Raw genomic sequence first — 18,743 nt, 5'->3', positions numbered from 1 at the left:
ATGGACAACACGGTGCCCAGATTATTGCACCAAAACCTGGAAATGATATTGTTCACCGTGTAGCTCAGGGTTAATACTCTTTGAGTTATAATAATTGATATTTGGATTCAGAATGATTTAGAATATGGTGGGCATACATGTTAAGTACAGATGGAGATGGGGAATAAATAATTGATCTGTGTACCAAGCCGAGAAAAAAAGGGAGCGACAGAATCATTTGTCTGTCTCGTCTTTCCCATCTGGTTACATTTCATTTAGAATTCAGGGGCACAATGCATAGATTAAATATATATAATACAACAATCATCTTTTTTTGAGGAAAAACAATCTGTGATGGAAATTCAGCAACAATTTAGCGGCAGGTTTTACAAAGAATTTAGAAGGGATAGCGTTTAGTTTTTAGTCAGATCTAACAAAACGTTGACAATTTTTTTGATTTGCTTTTTTTAAATCATTTTTTAATGTTATTTTTAAGGCAGTTATGTGAGGGGTTTTGCAGTGATAATTAAAATATTCCAGCCATGAATGATTTTTTTTTTTTCTTCTAATAAAATCTCATACCAAAATCCCATGAGAACACAATGCCTATTATCTTTAGAACTTTCTAAATTATTGTCTTGTCTTTGTGCACATTTGCCGCTGCTCTATTTGTGCCATTTATGCAATCCTAGCTTCGGATTGAGCAACTCCAGACTTGGGTGTAGAGGCAAGTTTTGAATGATTAATCATCGTGGAGGCCGAGTATAAAGGCTGTCTCTCCTATTGGGTCAAGCTGATGCTGTCTGGTCATTTTGGGCTGGACTGGTTAGCTGTGCAATTAGGCATATAATCCCATCTACCAGTTGGTTCATTGATTACAGATTGATGTAGTTTGCCAGCTGCTGCTTGTCTTGTCTGAGGGGCTCGTCGTCTGAGATGAGGCCATGCTCTTCCAACTCGTTTTATGATTGGCTCATTTGAGCACCTACGACTCAGTTGTGGCGTGTTGACAAAAGCCATATGTCACAACTGACGAGTGACCCGTCAGCCTCAACAGATACACATTCTGCATTAAATCCACATCCCCTGATGGAGAAATGGAGATTAAGACACAAAGCGTATGTTTTAGTTAGCCCGGGAGAAAGTGTCTCATAAATCCAGTCATCATCTCCAGATTACTATTACAAAATGAGCATCATTCTGCATCTCATCATTCAAAACGTAACTGTTATCATATGGATCGGAATTAACACTATGAGGCCTGTTTGAGATTTTTGATTTACATAATAGAATGTTTATGGTCATCAAGTTGAAGATGAGAACATTATTGAATAATAGCAACAATAATAATGTTTCCCACCTCTGTATTAATATTATTCATAATAATAATAACAGCCATAATAATAATAATAATAATAAAATCCCCTTCAGAGTACTGTTATTTTCCCATTATAAATTTATGACTTTGCAGCACACACAAGCGACAGCCAACAAGCAACTCGACCTGGCAGCTGGTCAAATGAGGCTCACAGTCTAATTGGGTCAAGTAAGGTGAATGTAATTTTATGCCTATTTGAACCTTCTTCCCTTCTAATTAGACTCATTAGCTATGCTTAATTGGCTCCTGGAGTCTCCTGTTTGTTTTGAATTTGAGATAGTCAAAACAAAGCCCTAAAGAAATCTGAAATTTCAGTGATTAAGGGTTATGTTTGATGTAGTGCACAGAAAAAAACTTTGACTCATTTGAATAAATATAATTTTATTCTGAAGACTATTTTACAGTGTGCAACATAACAGAAGTAGAGTAGGTGCTTGAATCTTTCCGTCAATATTTTTCCAAACTCTGGAAAGTAATCATTGTAACTGCCAAGATCGGTTTCAATTAAAACAATTTTGACTTCACTTCTCTCAGACATCCCGTTTCGGCGACTTACAAAACACTTTGCAACTGTGAAAAAAATCCATTGTCGGCCATCAACATGCATACACATGGAAAACATGGTGCAAAAAGGTGAATCGGTACCCTAATGAATTCACATAAATAATGCACTTGGGTTGAAACAATCTGATGCTAAATCATCCATTTAAATAATACAGTATATTTCCCAAATTCCTTTAAATAAATTAATTTTCATATACATTTAATTATATTATAAATTAGAAGAACTAGTTTTTTGCAAGGGAAAATATACTACTTCGAGAACAGATTGTATATTTTTTTGTTTTACTTACTACAAAAAAAACAAAAAACAAATGTTAATCATTCAAACTTGTTGGAGAGCAAAATTCAACTCCATAGCTGGCTCATAAGCTAAGACTTGGCAAATGTGTTCATTTTTTTTTTTTTCTTCCTGTTTGTGAAACACTCTTGATATGACCTACGTATACCGGAATGGTGACACTGTGCTAGCAAATGGCACAATCATTTCACAATCACTCTTTGCTCCGAGTGTCTCACTTCAAACTCGTCACACAAATCCCACAACGACCCATGTAGGTAAACATTCTCCCTCCCCTCCACAAGGAGGCGCTCCTCACAGCTCCTCGCTCTCCAGCGTAGCCTCGGCGGGGGAGCTGGAAAACAGGAAGGGGCTCGTCTCCGATGTGGGGAAGGTCGATTTGATGTCGAGCCCTTGGCCTGTTAGAGCTGCGTAACGGCTGACCCCACGTGGCGTCGTCTTCATGGGCGCCGGCACGCTCTGATGCCACTGTGCTGAAGGTCATAATACATGGCCACATGTGTAATCTTCAGTAATGCCGCTGACGCTTTATCTAGGTACTGCTCACTTTCGTACCATAGATGTCCAGCCTGCAGGTGCAAGCCGCAATCCCAGCCTCGTTTTTGGCTGACACTGTATACCAGCCAGCATCCTCTTTGGTGGTTGGCTGGATGAGGAGGCACACGTATCCCGTGGCATCCTGCAGCATGCTGAAGCAGAAGCATAGTTGCTTTTCACCATTTCTCTTGGAATGTACGGCAAAGATCTTACTAACCTCATTCTACTCTGTGTCCTGGGAAGGGTGTCGTTGTCTTTTTTCCAGAATATAAGCGGGTGGGGCACGCCCGTCACTCGACACTCCATCCGGACGGAGTTCCCTTCAGGGATTCCCATGTTCTGCAATTTTTCCACAAACTGGGGAGGTTGTTTCATCTCTTTCTCTGAAGGGAAAAAAAAAATCTAAATTCAAATCTTATCTATTGTCTATTCACCACTTCATCAGAAATCTACTCACCCACAACTTTGAGTTCTAGACTGAAGGAACTTTGCCCTGCTTTGTTGCTAGCAATGCAGGTATACGTGCCAGCATCTCTCTGTGTCAGGGGGTCAATGATCAAAGAGTGGATACCATTTTCTCGGACCAGCATCTTATGGTAAAGATCTGGATAGATGGGCCTACCATTGACCAACCACATGAGTTCAGGGTTGGGCAGACCACTTACCTAAAAGGCAATGAGGAGCCGTTTTTAGGCTGGCACCTGCAAATATGCAAAAGTGATGCTCAGAACATGCTACCTACCTTACAGTCTAGTCTGCACACCCTCCCCTCATGTGCAACCATGTCCCCTGGCGCCTGGACAAAGTGAGGCCGGAAAAAACGCTCATGGGTTTGCTCTCCCTCAACTTCCTGTACACGAGTTCGTACCCTAAAAGAAATTGAAAGAGATTGAAGAAAGTCCTTAACGGTTGACCCCTTTATATAAGATTGCAATGATATTGCAGTACAGTATTTTCTTTTGGTGGTGTGGCTCTTTAGCACCCTCTTGTGGTCAAAACACATCAGCTTGCCTTGAGTTAACGTCAATAGTCAATGACATGGTTGAAGAGCAACATTGGAGTCTCACAAAAAAAAAAACTGGCTTTTCAACAGGGGTGTGTAGACTTTTTATAACCCCTGTTGGAGACATCTGTATTTTTGCTTACCTCTGAGAGTTAATGGGGGTCATTCTGCTCCGGGGTGGTCCTGTTTGGATTATCAAATGACCCGAACAGCTCATTCGTCCCTGTTGATTTTCAAATGATGAATCGGAATTCGTATGGAAGGATGAGATTGCGAAAAAGAAGCTCAATTCATGATGTTACGTTACCTGAGGATTTGCTGCCATGATTGTGTAATTTCCATCGTCATCAGCTGTTGTGGACTCTATATGTAAAGCACACGTCCCATCACCTTCTCTTATTTTTTTATAATGAATATTCTTCCTCAAGATCTGCTTCCCATCTTTGAACCAGTATACCTGTTGACAAATAATTAATGACTAAGGTATTGACGTAAAAGTATCGGGCTCTTTCGCACCACTCGATGTTTCACCTTAGGTACGGGGATGCCAACAACTTTGCAGGAGAAAGTAACAGGTACTCCCTCCATGGCCTTGTAGTTCTTGAGTTTTTTGTCAAAGATGGGCGCGATGCATTTGCCTGAGGGGACGTCGTCGTGTTGCACGTCATCGTCTGACTCCTCCACTGGTGTTCGCTCTAAGCGGAACTCTATCTCGCTCATTAATCTCTGCTCAAAATTGGAAACTTTGTACTCCTAAAAAAAAAAAAGAGGAAAAACTGCTCCATGAAAGCAAACTTCAAGTACTTTTTGCCTTTTTACCTGCCAGAAATCGTCTTACTAGAATGTATGCACACAGATTCTGAAAGTTTATCCAGTAATCACATGCGTATACTGTATTGATATAGCACAGTAGTGGTATTGAAGTCAAAATATAATACTGGAACCGAAACATAAATATTATGACTTAATACCACTTTATTGGCAACATGCTGTAGCATCTGTTTGACAAAATGCCTGCTGGAAAGCCCCTCCCACAAAAAGAGCTCATGCTGCAAGATGAGAGGGTAAAACAGAGAACAGAAATTCAATAAGAACACAGTGTATTTGCAAAATAACGCTGACTCATCAGATTACAAAATTCAAGAGAAGAAAAAAAGCTGTCGAAGAGCCTAAGAACTTAATGTCACGTTTGGCTTGTGTGATAAGGACGTGGGAAATAGAAACTTAAAAGGACAGATGAGTGAAATTTGAATTGAACCAACAGTGAGTCATGAGCACAATGTCATAAATGTCTTCGTGCAGGTGATATATTAGTTCATGGATGCTTGAATGGTTACCAGTCAAACGTCGGGACAAACCATTCTATTGCATGAGAAATGGTGTCCAAACGCGACCGGCACCGAATGAAGTGTCATCATGTTAGCGTTTCGGATCAGTGCTTGCAATGAGATGATCCTTGTACCTCATCATAGTTAATGACAGTAGCTGGAATGTTTGGTCCAACAAGGGGTCTGCTCGCTGTTTTCCCCTCAATACTCCGCTTCTACGAGAGGATAGGGATGGGTTATGAACTCCCACGGCGACACACAAACCGACTAATAGAGAAGCGCGCTGAGGAATGTTATGCATGGTTATATAGTACATGGACACAATGAGCGGGAATTAAGAGGGGAAAATGCTCTACTGTCCACATAACTGTTGAAAGCCAGACTAGCTACCAGCCTACAATATTGGTTAGTTTAAAATTAGTGATAACATACTGTACTAACATGTTGAATAAACTACTGTCTCATTCAACTACCTGAAGGTGTGTTTGGTACCTGCTGATGGGCAAAAATGGGAAGATCTTCTTGACATTGCAGCTTTTTCTCAAGGTCATAAAGAACGGCTTCTTTGCTCTCGCGAATGTTTTCTGTTGGCGGGAGCCGCGTCTTTGGTGTCTTCTTTTTCAACCTTGAAAGACAAACGACATGTTTTGAAACACGTGACAGCCCGCCGGGCTCTAGTGCGAACAGTCATACCCTAAAGGTGCCCCTTTGGGAAGGCCCATGGAGTTGGTAGGCTGAGACGGACTCAAGGAAGGCAGGATGGAGCTCAGGAAAGCCACAGGGTTTTGGATGGGGCTTGGTGAGGAGTTGCCAGAGGTGGGCGAGGAAGCCTGCGGAGGCGACTGGGCTCTGAAAGCGTACGCGTTGTTTAAGGTTGGCGCTGAGCCCGGCGTGGGTGAGGATATGAATGATGGGCTCGTTGGAGACTGAAGCACTCTTGTGGGGAAGGTCCTGGTCGGTGGAGAGAATGGCGAATTGGCCAAGGAGGAGTTGAGCTCGGCTGCCAGTTCGTGGAGAAGCGGGACTGGGGATTCAGTTGGGGAGGGACTCCGGACGGGTGAGAAAGTTTGAGCCGTGATGAACTCTTTAGGTCGGGTATAGTTGAAAGCCTGTGAGGTTGCGGTTAGATTCATGAGGGAGGCGTGGGTGCTTCTCAGAAAAGCAGCCGGAGACGTGACATGATGTGAGGCAGCCGTTGAATTTATGGAGCTTGAATTGAAATTTGACACCGGCAGGGAGGAAAACTGTGGTGTGGGTGTTGATCTGGCAACAACTGTCGTGGACAGGTTGAGGTGGGAGGCATGGATGGTGTTCATCTGGGTCGAAGGTGCCACGCTGAGAGGCGGAGCCGTGTTTAGCTGCGGCATAGGTGGAGGCAACGTCACCAGGGAGGTCGTCTTAACCTGGGGAGTGGATGGAAAGGATCGTAGAGGAGTGTTGACCGCAGGAGCAGAACTCGCTGAAGGTGCCGTCATGGTGTGGGGAGATCCAGACTTGGGTGTCGACTGCGAGCTGTTGTTAAGGTAGGAAGACTGCGAATCGCGTTTTTCTCTGAGGGACCAGAATGAACCTTCGTGAGAATTTGAGGTCTCTGGCTTAACCTGGAGTGAAGGCTGATTGTGGCTTTGGGTCTGGGGTTCACCCTCCTGTTGCTGCTCCATAAGAACCTGGTTGTGAAGGAGCTGGAGCTGCACCGGGTCCCTGTCAATCAAGTACAAGTAACACAAAAGATGAGTTGGAAAGACTCTATACATGGTGAACATGAGGGAGGCTCAGTTCTGTGTTCCAATGAATTACGGCTGGTCAGTCCTGTAAAGTCCAAGAGGAGTGAGCCAAAGTCAGCATGAAGATGATCTGCCCTTTTAAGGACCACCAACAAGTTGGCCACAAACCAACAATGGAACTCTCAATATGCAGATTAAATTCAGTCTTACAGTCACAGTTTACATTATATTCAACCACAATTACTAAATCACCTTCTTGTTTTGTCCTTTATAAAAACAAATAAATGATCAAATTCCAATCCAATCCTAGGTAGTAGCCGCAATTAAACTTCTTGAGGATGTTGATCGGAAACCACGTGATACTGATGACAGTATAAGCAGAAATTGTAATTCTGTAAAATAAGAAACGCACGTGAACTTACAAGTAGAAAATGCCATCCTTTGTTTTGGAAAGCCTGAACGTCCACATTTGAGGTCTACCTCCATGGGTTAGTGAATTGCGATTAATAGTTGAGCTGAAGGAGGAGCATTTATATTTGGACTGGAATAGGAAGGGGAGGGTCAGATGTTCATATTATGCGGACTAAAAATGAGATTTGGGATTCAAAATCGTATCTTTGTGTACTGTAGCAGGCTGTTTAGGATCCTGACCTTACAGAGCAAAGGTTGTTTGAGAACCTTCTTTGATTATCACAAACTTAGTAGCTCTACTTACAGCTTGGGTTTTGCCAGCACTGGCGGCGGTCCTTTGTTGACCGATTCATCAGAAGTGTCTTCATAAAGTGGAGCAGATGTGTCATTTGGCTCCGCCTCCTCAGCCTCAGGTAGTTTGAAATGTACACGCAGGCCGACTCTTGAGCTGGAGCGTGAGTCTTTGTGGTTTGTCAGGACCCCTGACTTGAGGCAGGAGCTAGGAGGTGGGTTGGGGAGATAGTGATGGTGAGAGCCTGCCTTGTGATTGGAACTGACGTCAGGTCCCGATGCTTCCTGTTCAACCGCAGGTAGTCCAGTGAAGGCTTTGGGGTGTGGAGCCAGCTGTCCTGTGTTCTCCTGATGAAGTGTGAGCGGGTCTAAATTGGGGGTGCCAACACTGCGAGGGTTGAGACTGGGACTACTGGACAAGCTGTTGGAGTCCAGATCGTGCAGGCCGGTACGCAAGGTGTCCGGACGAAGCATGCTGGAGTTGTTGGGGTGCAGACGAAGGGTGCTGGTGTTTAAGGGGTCCAAACGGACGGTGTTATTGACTAACGGATCCAGACGGATGGTGCTGGAGTGCGGCTTGATGTTATTGGTCAGGGCAATCTCAGTTTGAGCTTTTACAGGAGGGATGGTGAGACCCGACGTGGAAGGTTGTTGGACTCGAGTGGGCTCCACAGTTAAAGTGCAAAAAGGTCTCATTGCATGGTTGTTAACACTGTTACCTGAAAAAAACAAATCAGACGAGAAACATAATTCATCATAATGACTGAGTTCCTTTTCCAAAAGAAAACAGAATGATTACCTTTGACCTTTAGTGTTGCGGTACTGGACGTTACTCCATAAGCGTTGCTTGCAGTGCAAGTAAACATCCCCGAATCTTCACTAAAGACCTCCGCGATGACCAGTGTACATATTTCCTCTGGAGAAACAAAAGTGATACTCACATGAAGGAATTGCTGGGATGGGATTGCTGTCGGGAGTCTTGCGAGGGAGAGCACACAAACGCTGGGAAGCAGCTGAGTCTATTTGAATCTAGGGCAGGTTGAAATGATCTGCCATGGTGGTTCCACGCAGGATGAGAGACTACCTTATAAGGTGCATAGGCAAAGGAAAGCAGCCCTGGCTTGTGTACAGAAGAGGAGCAGGAGTCTCCACCAAGAACTAAACACTTCAGAGCACTATGTTTGCGCACAGCATGTTACATACCTAAGGCAATCATTTGAATTTTCTACAAATGAAGAATCCTAAAAGCGCTACCTGATTCCGCTGGAGACCTGGGTTCTGAAAACAAAAAAAGGACACCATTGTCAATAATTGGTTTCTGACGTTGCTCCTAGAAATTTCCAAGTCGTTTTGTCTGTGCTTACTTTTCTGAAGGATTCTAAAATCAGGGGAGTCTTCAATGATTTTTGCCTCCTTGTACCAGTCCACTCGAGGGGACGGCACTCCCTTCACACGGCACTCTAACACTATCAGCTGCCCTTCTGAAGCCACCAGGTCTTGCAGATTCTAGAGATGAGAGAACAACATACTTAATTAGTCACAACAAAAAAATACAAATCCGCTGAAGACTAATTCTACCTTTGTAAAAACAGGGGCGGCCATGGTGCCTTGCCCGTTGAAGCCTTGCAGGAGGTTGAAGCTAGATGTTTGATTCTGGGCACACAAAAAAAAAAGCAACATCTTATCAGGATAAATGCAACGCTAATGATAGAAAGTGTTTCGGCTGTTCTACCTCAGGTTGAGCCGTTTGAGCTGCGTTGGGGAGCGGCGGGTTTAAAAGCTGCGGTGTGGCTGTTAGCAAAGCAGCCTGGGATAACAACTGACCCTCTGTGAGGTCTTGTGTTTCAGTCTCTTCTGGATAAGCTGCTGATGATTGAGAAAGTTCTGGGCTTGGAGGTGAGTTGGTTATCGTCTGGACAGGAACTGGGAGTTTCTGGTTCACAAGGGTGCTGAGCTCCTCTGCTGGTTCTCCGGCGGTTTGATTTGTTGAAGAGTCTCTAACTTCTGTCGGGATTTGGCTTGAAAGTGGTTTGGAGTTTGGTTCGTTGTCCTGTAGCCTTTCACAATGAAAACAAAGAAGTAACATTCCCAATATTGTGATTTATACAGCTTTAAATTGAAATGGGCAGGGCAGGAGAACTTACTCAAAGTGTAGTTCCCCCTCAGAGTCTGAAGAGGATGCACCTGTAGGTTCACACGTGCATTTGAAAATTTTATACGAGTTCTGTAAAGCAGAGGTTCTCAAACTTTTTCAACCACTCTAGTGACCGTTTCCAAAAAGTGATTTTGATGTCTGCAAAGAAACGGGCAAACAGGTTTCAATGACAAGTAAGGAAATCACCTTCGATATAAATCTCAGCTGAGGTAGAGTCAGTTCCGTAAAGGTTGGATGCGAAGCAGGAGTAACGTCCGGTGTCCTCCTCAAAAGCCTCTGTGATGATCAGAGAGTGCAGCTCACCATTGGTGATGATCTGGATGTCGGGGCTGTTCTCCAACTCCTTGCCCTCACAGAACCACCTGCAATTGGGCAGCATGAACATTGTTTCATGAAGCTTGCTTTCTCGTCTTCGCTATAAAAACGACGCCTGTTTTTAAGGTATTCATTTGATAAGTCGATTATTGTTGTTGTAGATATCTTTGTAATATGTTGCGTATGGTATTTATCGCAATTCTACACCACTGCAAACTACAGACACGATCATGGACGTTCCCATATCAGTTTTTATTGAGTCATCTCCAATATTCTAAGAAAGTCGAGACTAACTTTTAGTCAGCAACTTTAAAAAAATAAATAATAATTTCAACGAATGTATTTTTACAGCGGACTGACTTCCAATGCGTTATGCAGCAACATGAGCAATAGCCCCTCGCAACATCTATTTTCAGTGGATGAGTGCTCAAGCTTTCTAAAAATCCAGCCAATAATCAAAGAGGAATGAGGCGTGACCCTGGCGAGATGTTGTCAGTAAATCAGATTCAATGCTGCCGTCAAACTCAACTGATTGGAACTTACATGCTCATAATGTCCAATTGTAAAGACCCAGTAAAAGCACACTGGAATTCTTTTTCATGCCTCACTGCAGCATGTTCTGCCACAAGAGTCATTTGTCATGAGTAAGAGTCTAAATTAAAAACATGAGTAGTAAAGAGGATGGTTGGTGTGCTTCTCCTCGCTGCACCTGTCAGAGCTATTTTCTTTCTGCGGCTCAAATCTAGCAAGGAGAATCCCTCACCAAACTCACGTCATGCAAACTTCTCAACACACAAATACAACCAATCAGATCAATTAGAAATGACAAATAAGTCCTTGAAACAGTCCCTAGTCAAGCGAGAAGCCAAAATCAGGTCAATAGTATAAAATTAAGCTTTGAGAAATATTTTAGGGAGTAAGTAACTTTTACAAAACAACTTACACAACGACAAAAAATTAAACGGAGAAACAATGTAAAGTTTCCACTAAAGAGCAATTAAAGCATCTTACCAAGGTGCCACTCGTGTTCATGCTGCTGCCAAGAGCTCAGTTGGTTCCATTATCAGACGAGACCACAGCTCGCTGTGGCAGTCCAGGCTAAAAATGGCAGAGCGCTCGCATTCTCCCGGCGCAAGTATACGTTAGTGCCTCAACAATGCTCAGTAGGACGACCTAGAGCATGCCCCCTCCTCCCCTCTACCTCGCCTATACTGTAGTACGTCGTCTCCGTGCTGTTGTGTCTACAGCAATTTAAAATTTTCAGACGATTGTCATCTCAAGTAAATATATTTCGATATATTATATATTTATATTGTTTGTAGTTGATTTGTAGCAGTGCAGCTCATTAATACGGTAAAGTTAAGATTGAGTTGAACTGCTTTTACGTTTTACTATTATCGGTGGTTTGCTTATTTTTACACAGTAACTGTTAAGGGTGTTGCCTAATCTTTCCTCCAGATATTTGAGGCAGTGATTCTGTTTAACCAAAGGCTGCATATATTCACTCTAGGCCCAAGTGCCCGATTACCATTAAATGACCATATCTGATTTTTTTTTAACACATTGGTGTGCAACATCAACACTTACGGCAACAGAAATGCCTAAATTATCCCAAAATTAATCCGTCCATTTAAATTGCACTCACATGAGCAATTAAATCTGATGCGTCACACTTTTGTTTGAAGATATGAATGCGTTGCAGATTTTTTGCTCCTTACCGGACTTCAGGTGTAGGCTGTCCTCTGACGATGCAGTCTAACTGGACTTTGCTACCCTCCAGAACTTCTCTGCTTTTCAGTTTTTGGATAAAATGAGGTGGCTCAGTTGATGGCTCATCTGCACGCGGCTGAGCTTGTGTCAAAATGAAGCTTTCGGGCACCTCCAACTCTTTGGAGTCAAACTGCTGCGCCTCAGTAATCCTACTGTCCTCTAACTCCACATGACCAATCCCTGAGTCTAGCTGGATCTCTGGCTGGTGGCTAACATCGGGATCGGGCCCGTCCTCATCCAGGTCCGTAGGCATAGCCGAGCGCTCTCTGCTATCTGAGCCGTCGGAGTAAATTGTTCCATCGTTCTGGCTCTTGTTCTGGTTCCGACTCCGATGGGCTTTGCACGCCCTCGGTCGTATCCGTTTCGAGGTGTTTGCCTTGAAGAGAGACGAGAGTTCTTCAATGAAGTCGGCCGCCTTGTTAAGGAACTCCTTCTTGGACTGGGTCTCCGCCCCAAATGGGGAGTTCCCGGTTGACTTGTTCAAGTGGTTTAGACCTTCGCTATTGTTTCTCGTGCTGTTGTCCTGCCGCATGGAGGCCGCCTGTGGTTTTCTGTCCAGTGCTAGCTTCGGTTGTGTTGCTGGCAAATCGACTGGCGGTGCAAAAGGCATCGTGGCGGAGGGCACGTAAGGAACCGGAGGGGTCTTTGTGAGGTGAACCGAGGACGTCGTAGATGAAGCAATGGATGCCGAGGCATTTGGAGCCACGGCGGCTTTGACCTCTACCCTCTCGTCACGGGGCTCATGTCCGATGGCCTGGCGGGCCAAGTTCACGCTCTTATCCAGCTCTTCTTGGCTGAGGAACGCCGACAGGTCCGGCAATTGGCTCTCGTGGAGCCCCGTCGGGTCTTCGGCCTTTCCTTTGAGCGAACCAAAAATCTGAAGGCGTGACGACGACGCGTCGGAGCGGCTCATTTCGCTGTGACGCTGTTGGGCCCGGGCCTCGGCCAGGTAGCTCTCCCTTAAGAGCTGAGACAGCGACGGTGGCGGATCGGCGGCGTTTTCTTGCATGCTGGAGAAAGAATCATAAAAGAACTCTGAGATTCGCGGCACTCTTATTGACATGATGACACTGGGGCCATAATTCAGGATTCCCTCTTACACACTGAGGAAACGCTCTTAATCACATTACCGGAACGCTCTCACACATGCAACCTAAATCCTCTCACACATCATACTGAAATACGCTCGTGTAATATACACCTACTGAAGATTGCAATACGATGCGTTTCAACAATGTGTCTGAGTTAATCCTGAATTAGGTCCCTGATATGACCCCAAAGTCCTTTGAGGTTGTTTTCTCAGCAAAACCATCAAGTCCTTCCATTTTCACTTCAGGCCTGTTGACACAGCAGCAAGAGATCTGATCAAAAATAGCATTTTATTTTCATCTAATTCCATCATAGTCTTAATCGGGTGCCAGGTTTGATTGGATACAGACTCCACCATCCCGTTCCTCACTTCTGCAAAGTTACCTCCTTGCATAATTTTCTCATACTAAGCATGAGCAAGTCATGGAATAAAGACACGAGATAGGGCGAGCATATGCTACTGACACTCAAATGGGCGCGATTCAGCGCACTGCAATGCCCTTCCAGCGGACCTGAAGGTGCAGCTGTTGTGTACATTCATCCTTTGCAAACAGACTCCAAACCCACCAAGTCATATCTAATAATAGCCTGGGCTCAGTTTACATGAAGAAAATCAACAAAGAAAAGCGGCTTCCTCATCTTGTGTGACCTTGTTAGCGTGAGTTTGATCAGTCACACAACAATCAAAACAACAAAGTGACGCTAATGATCGTAAATCGGGAGCGCCGAGTGAGGTGTGAAGGTTTGTTTTCATGCTGCGCAAACATAGGACCACACAACTGGTTGGGGCGGGGGGGTCAAGTAATTAAGCAGCGGCTTTCGCAGTCTGTATCTAAAAGTGGACTTAAGTCCATCGTGTCAGAGATTTTCTAAAGGCTCTGCGCGGAAGATGAGGAGGAATGACTTTAAGGGCTGTTATGTTTTTACCTTCAGAGTAGCCCTGCAGCTGGCCTCTGCGAAGGGACCGGTGGATCCTCAGGTTGCACCTGTGGTCAAAGTGGGAGATTCCGGTCTTGGACTTGCTGCCACCTGGGAAAACCTCGGGACAGGCAGCCGCCCAGCTTTTCCGCTTTTCTCGCACAGAGTTCCCCTTGGCGTTTACAGGGAAATATGAAGGCGAGTAGTTAGGGTAACCTGTCAGCAGTAAAAGTAGCAACATTTGTCAGCGCCGCGCTCGCAGGTTATTTTGGGGAGGCCTGGCCCATATGTCTGGGAGGCGTCCGTGCTCATTGGCCAGCCGGAGCATGCTGTAAAGGGATTCCACCTCGGCCGCACTGCCAGAGACCCCCCGTCGTACAGATTTAGAAGCCCCTTACCCAGCCTCTCTCACACTCACACCGTCAACTGTCAACACTGCTGATTAAGAGCTCTGACAATTTGCAAAACATTCCTGCAAAATCACCTGGAATGATTGAGATGGTTCTTTCTTTGTATTTTCTGTATTGTTTTTATTTAAAGTATTACTGATGAGTGTTGTGGGACAGTCAGGTGTATACCTCTTATACTTATTCTCGTGTTGTTGTTTACCATTGGCAGACTATTATTATCGTACACAATGTGGAGAAGTGTGGTTTCATGAGTCTTGACCAGAGATTTTTAAAGTGTGGTAATGGTATGCTGTTTCCCTCTAGTGGTGTAGAAATGTATCACTCAGTACAGTTCAGTTGTATTTAATTCTTTCGGTTATACAGATCTGCTTGGCCTTAATGTTGCAGCTAAGTAGTGAGACTTGACGCCATTTACAAACGGAATCTTGTCAAACCTTCCCTAATGTTTGTGACATCTCCAAATGAGCATTCAAGTGCAAAAATAATCATCCCAGAATGTATTTATTTTCCTTTTTTGTCTCTAAGTGCCTTTTAATTGACCACGAACCTCTTTCTGAAAGTCCAATATTGGGATAGTGTCCAACTCACCAGGCAATATAGAGGATAGAAGGTTTATGTCACATTTTTTTCCACACAAAAACTTTTATCAGATCTAATGTGGAACAGACATAATAAAAAGGTACATAAAGACGTTTTGAAAAACCTTAGACTGTTCATGTCGACCTGCACATTGTTGTAATATTTGCATATCTTTTGTTGTTGTACGATTACAATGACACATAAGGCAAATAAGATCTCTGGCACTCTAGTGACTAAAAAGTCCTTCCTACATGCAAGTCTACAATGCAGATTTTGAATTCAATAACAAAAACAAAAAATAGTTTGTATAAAAAAATAATCTGGATACATAAGTAAACATGCATATTTAACATTAGCTTGAATCAATACTAAGTACTTTCCTGCCAATCCTCTTTGGTGTTACTCGAACCATAGCTTGGTTAATACCAACACAAAAGCAACAACATGGATGTAGAATCACAGTTTAGTTCCCATTTCTTGCCACACTCTTTTGTGTTCTTGCTGCTGACTTCACAGTATAAAGAAGTGTAACCAAAGGATTGGTTTACAAACATACGGTATAGGTCACGGTGTCAAACTCAAGGCCCGGGGGCCAAATACGGCCCACCACATCATTTATGTGGCCCGCGAAGACAAATTGTGCATCAAATTCGTGTCGTTACTAGAATTGCAAATTGTCTTCACTTTTAGTCTTTTTTTTTTTAATATTTGACCAGTTTTTACTCGTCTGATTTGAAAACGAGTTATTTGTCAGTTTGTTTTGTAGCTTTTACTGTATATAATATGAGATGCTCATATATTTATTTGGGTTGACAGTCATAATGGCCCTCCGAAAGAAGTTATGACTACAATGCGGCACGCGAAAAAAAAGAGTTTGACACCCCTGGTATAGGTGATTAGCAGCACGAGTTTTTGTTAGCCCCATCATTTGCAAGACATTTTTATGAGTAATGTTAGGAATGAAATATTTGATCAGAACAGACACCATGAAGACACAAACCGTTAACGCTACAATCAGTGTAACCGGTTTTTGGAAAAAAGGTCCTCTCGGATTGTATAAACAAGTGGGAGGCACAGGAACATAGGCCCGCCTGGTTCATGCAGTTTTAAGCACGTCAGACACAAAACTGTCAAGATGTATGAGCCTCCACTGTGTGTACGTGTGCCTGTTGACACATGCCGTGGCATGACATTGTCCACTTCGCCACCCCCTGGCTCCGGCTTTCCGCAATTCCCTTTTACACAAGCTCCGTCCCGACTCTGATGCTACGTCAAACGTGAGCCAATCCTGAACCTTGTCCTACATGCGGAACAGTGAGGTCGTTGGGTCGTTTAAATGCAGATCCCCACTTTCCACTCAGAAGTCATCGTTGGCCCTCTTGCGAGACTGATCACCCCTGAAAAACAAAAACACATTTTTGCAACCACATTATTTAATTGTACTTGACCTCTAAAATATTTGTTTTTTTAACTGAATTGTAAAGGTAGTAGAAAAAATTATGAAATTTGGTTTGAGCTTTGTCGATTATATATATATTTTTTGGTATATCATCACACTGTGCTCCAGTCCGCAACTAACCGTTGAAAACCGTTCATTGAAAGCTCCATTTGGAGCTTCTGGTCATTAGCGGCGTAGTCCAATAGCAGAGATTCCAGAGCGGGAGGGTTGATTAGAGGAATAAAGTCAGAGAAGAGAGCAGGTGCCAACTGGGACCACTCTACAAAAGAATTTTAAAATGATAAATGTTATGTAGGGTTTGTGCAACTTACTTGACGCGCGCGCACACACAGTGTAACAACTTTGTTTTACGGTTCCACACCTGGTCGGAGGCTGTGGAGGCCTTTGACCACACTGGCCATGGTAGACGGCTGTACTTTGAAGGGCACTGTGTGTGCTTTAATGAGAAGAGCTGAAAGAAAAAGGCTTGAGAAGTCAGTGACAATTTTGCCCAAAAAACAAGCAAAGTAAACCAGCAGCCTTATTCCAAAATGGATTGTGTTCATTATCTCCACAAACTCCCAAAATAAACTGTACGAAACCACATACGTCCGCATTCATATCCAGTCATTTCTTAATCCTAATTACAACCTCAAAGTCTTTTGGAATATAAAAGTCACATGCTTGGCACACCTAGTGTCTTTGAGCAATTACGCCCATTCCTCTATGCAGCACCTCTCAAGAGCCATCAGGCTGAATGAGGAGCATCTGTGCACAAAAATGTATTTAGTCCATTTTGGAATGAGGCTGCATCGTTCCAGACGCACTCTCGGGATTTTCCCATATTCACGCAAGGTACTCACGCAACAGTGTGTCGACATATTTCTCTGCCACGTGATTAGCAAACAGGTTCATCAGATCCTGATTCAGGTCACGATGGAGCTTGGATTCAATGTAGAACTTGTTCTGAAAACAATCATGCACAAATTGGAGTCTATTTTGTATACGCGTGTGTTTATTGTCAAAAATATGCATGTCAAATGGAGAACAGCATTGTAATGCCAGATGAAGGAATGGAAAATATTAGTGATGTTCGGTACCACTTTTGTCAAACTGATAGCTGTGCAAGTAGTCACAGATACTAAGCACCGATACCATTAGTACTTTTGATACATTTAAAAAAAAAAAAAACCCTCATATAACAATAGAGACATTTCCATTAAATTGCATGAAATTGATGTCAATTTTCTATTCTTCTCATTTCTAGGTCCTGATCATAAAACTGCCTCGAATCGGCCGACATCTCGATTACCAATACTGTGAAATAAGGTATGTTACTAGCACATCCATAGAAAAAATGCCGCATTCTGTCAGTGTCAGTTACTTACCAAATACATAAACACTGGGACAATACACTGAAGAGATGTGATGTATTGTGTCAGGGCGGTGTTGAAGCTTTCAATCAGGTTTTCAAGTGGAACCTCCTAGAAACAATATAAAGTGTATTACATAGTTTGGTTTCATTTTGCACTTGATGGGTTGGGAGACACTCCGGAGAGACAGAACTTCTGTATTTGCATCGAAATGTTTCGCTTAGCTTACGTTCAGCTCAGAGGATACCCGCTGTAGATGATTTGCTATTTTGGATTTCAGATCATTGTAGAGCAGCTCGGAGTGTTGCTGGCAAACACATTTGTAGACGTAACTGTGGAAAGAAACAAAACATACAAGGGCCCGTTATTTCTGCCGATAATATTGATTGTTATTGTTGATTGTAGCTTTCGCCACACTTAACGCTTCCACATACTTGGGAAATCACAATATCCCATCTTTAGTGAGCTCTTTGCTGTACAGTATGTGGGTCATTACCTGTATATTTGAGAGTATGAAACAGAGATGTGGTCTGTGGGATTTTGGATGAGAAGGCGCTCAATGGCCTTCTCCAGGTTTGGCCAGTGGTTGTTGCGGTAGTCTTCCACGGCCATGGCATTGTGAACTACAAAGCAATAAGAACATGGGAAGGGTTACCGTTTGTTATTTATTATGATGGTTTATTACCACAGACATTATAAGGGTGTGAATGTACAGGAAGAACGTTAACTTACGGTACTTTGAAGTCGAGTCGAGAGTGAGTTTGTCTTGGCCAGAGGCGCCGCCCGGCGTCGCGCATTCGGTCTCGCCACCGACGTCGCTGCACTCGCTGCCTGAGTCCGAGTCCATGAACTCCGAACCCGATGCGCTTCGGCATAGTAAACCCGTCCGAACTGACCCCACTTCACCTCCCGGTACCGCTAAGCAGACAGGCTGCTGGATCGGAGTTAGGTCGCAGAGTTGTCCGCTTGAACTCTTCTGGACCTCACTGGCCGTACAGTAGTTATGATTATGGTCATCTTTTACGTCCGAACAATCATCTTCCATAGCCTCCATTCCAACCTTCGCCGTGAACCGATACCTGGCATTTAAAGCTGTGGACGTACTTTCGATATCGACAAGTGCATTATCAAGCACCCGAGTCTGTTTTCAGCTTGGCGTTGTTGATGACGGGATTTTTACGAC

The 18,743-nt window shown here is 43.7% G+C and overlaps 2 protein-coding genes and 1 long non-coding RNA gene across 6 annotated transcripts in view; 1 reads left to right on the top strand and 2 right to left on the bottom strand.

Annotated features, from left to right (window-relative positions):
- The window catches only part of LOC119134510, a 25,725-nt gene extending 8,147 nt beyond the window's left edge, over positions 1–17,578 (top strand). The window contains exon 5 of the long non-coding RNA XR_005100352.1: positions 17,455–17,578. This is a non-coding gene — a long non-coding RNA (uncharacterized LOC119134510). The remainder of the gene's footprint in view (positions 1–17,454) is intronic.
- mypn (myopalladin) lies at positions 2,314–13,991 on the bottom strand. Of its 2 annotated transcripts, XM_037271211.1 has the most exons (21): positions 13,783–13,991; positions 11,702–12,763; positions 9,855–10,030; positions 9,658–9,697; positions 9,246–9,570; positions 9,092–9,166; positions 8,878–9,019; positions 8,768–8,791; positions 8,313–8,429; positions 7,527–8,232; positions 5,781–6,788; positions 5,580–5,712; positions 5,222–5,302; positions 4,291–4,512; positions 4,067–4,216; positions 3,903–3,982; positions 3,499–3,625; positions 3,214–3,421; positions 2,974–3,139; positions 2,775–2,908; positions 2,314–2,692 (listed from the first exon to the last, which is right to left on the bottom strand). In XM_037271211.1, the coding sequence occupies exons 2-21, from the start codon at positions 12,760–12,762 to the stop codon at positions 2,514–2,516; spliced, it is 5,154 nt and encodes a 1,717-aa protein (XP_037127106.1). In that variant the 5' UTR covers position 12,763; positions 13,783–13,991; the 3' UTR covers positions 2,314–2,513. The 2 variants fall into 2 exon arrangements, with proteins under 2 accessions (XP_037127106.1, XP_037127107.1); XM_037271212.1 differs by lacking the exon at positions 5,222–5,302.
- cacul1 (CDK2 associated cullin domain 1) lies at positions 15,952–18,743 on the bottom strand. Of its 3 annotated transcripts, XM_037271228.1 has the most exons (8): positions 18,293–18,743; positions 18,057–18,183; positions 17,790–17,892; positions 17,576–17,671; positions 17,051–17,153; positions 16,570–16,659; positions 16,329–16,467; positions 15,952–16,146 (listed from the first exon to the last, which is right to left on the bottom strand). In XM_037271228.1, exons 1-8 carry the CDS (start codon positions 18,612–18,614, stop codon positions 16,107–16,109), a joined length of 1,020 nt encoding a protein of 339 aa, XP_037127123.1. In that variant the 5' UTR covers positions 18,615–18,743; the 3' UTR covers positions 15,952–16,106. The 3 variants fall into 3 exon arrangements, with proteins under 3 accessions (XP_037127123.1, XP_037127125.1, XP_037127124.1); XM_037271230.1 differs by lacking the exon at positions 16,329–16,467 and having other exon boundaries at positions 16,520–16,659; XM_037271229.1 differs by lacking the exon at positions 16,329–16,467.

The sequence above is a fragment of the Syngnathus acus genome, chromosome 15 (assembly GCF_901709675.1).
Source record: "Syngnathus acus chromosome 15, fSynAcu1.2, whole genome shotgun sequence".
NCBI classification, from domain to species: Eukaryota; Metazoa; Chordata; class Actinopteri; order Syngnathiformes; family Syngnathidae; genus Syngnathus; species Syngnathus acus.
Note: the sequence above shows the minus strand (reverse complement) of the source record. Positions and strands in the feature narration are given on the sequence as shown.

Excerpts from the sequence above, each read along its gene's own strand:
- mypn (XM_037271211.1), bottom strand. The coding sequence starts at position 12,762 with ATGCAAGAAAACGCCGCCGATCCGCCACCGTCGCTGTCTCAGCTCTTA. Across the intron at positions 5,303-5,579 it reads CCATTTTTGCCCATCAGCAG|AAGCGGAGTATTGAGGGGAA; the intron begins GTACCAAACACA and ends ATCCTCTCGTAG. Across the intron at positions 4,513-5,221 it reads CTGTCATTAACTATGATGAG|GAGTACAAAGTTTCCAATTT; the intron begins GTACAAGGATCA and ends TTTTTTTTTTAG.
- cacul1 (XM_037271228.1), bottom strand. The coding sequence starts at position 18,614 with ATGGAGGCTATGGAAGATGATTGTTCGGACGTAAAAGATGACCATAAT. Across the intron at positions 16,468-16,569 it reads CCTCCACAGCCTCCGACCAG|AGTGGTCCCAGTTGGCACCT; the intron begins GTGTGGAACCGT and ends ATTCTTTTGTAG. Across the intron at positions 16,147-16,328 it reads TCAATGAACGGTTTTCAACG|GGGTGATCAGTCTCGCAAGA; the intron begins GTTAGTTGCGGA and ends TTTGTTTTTCAG.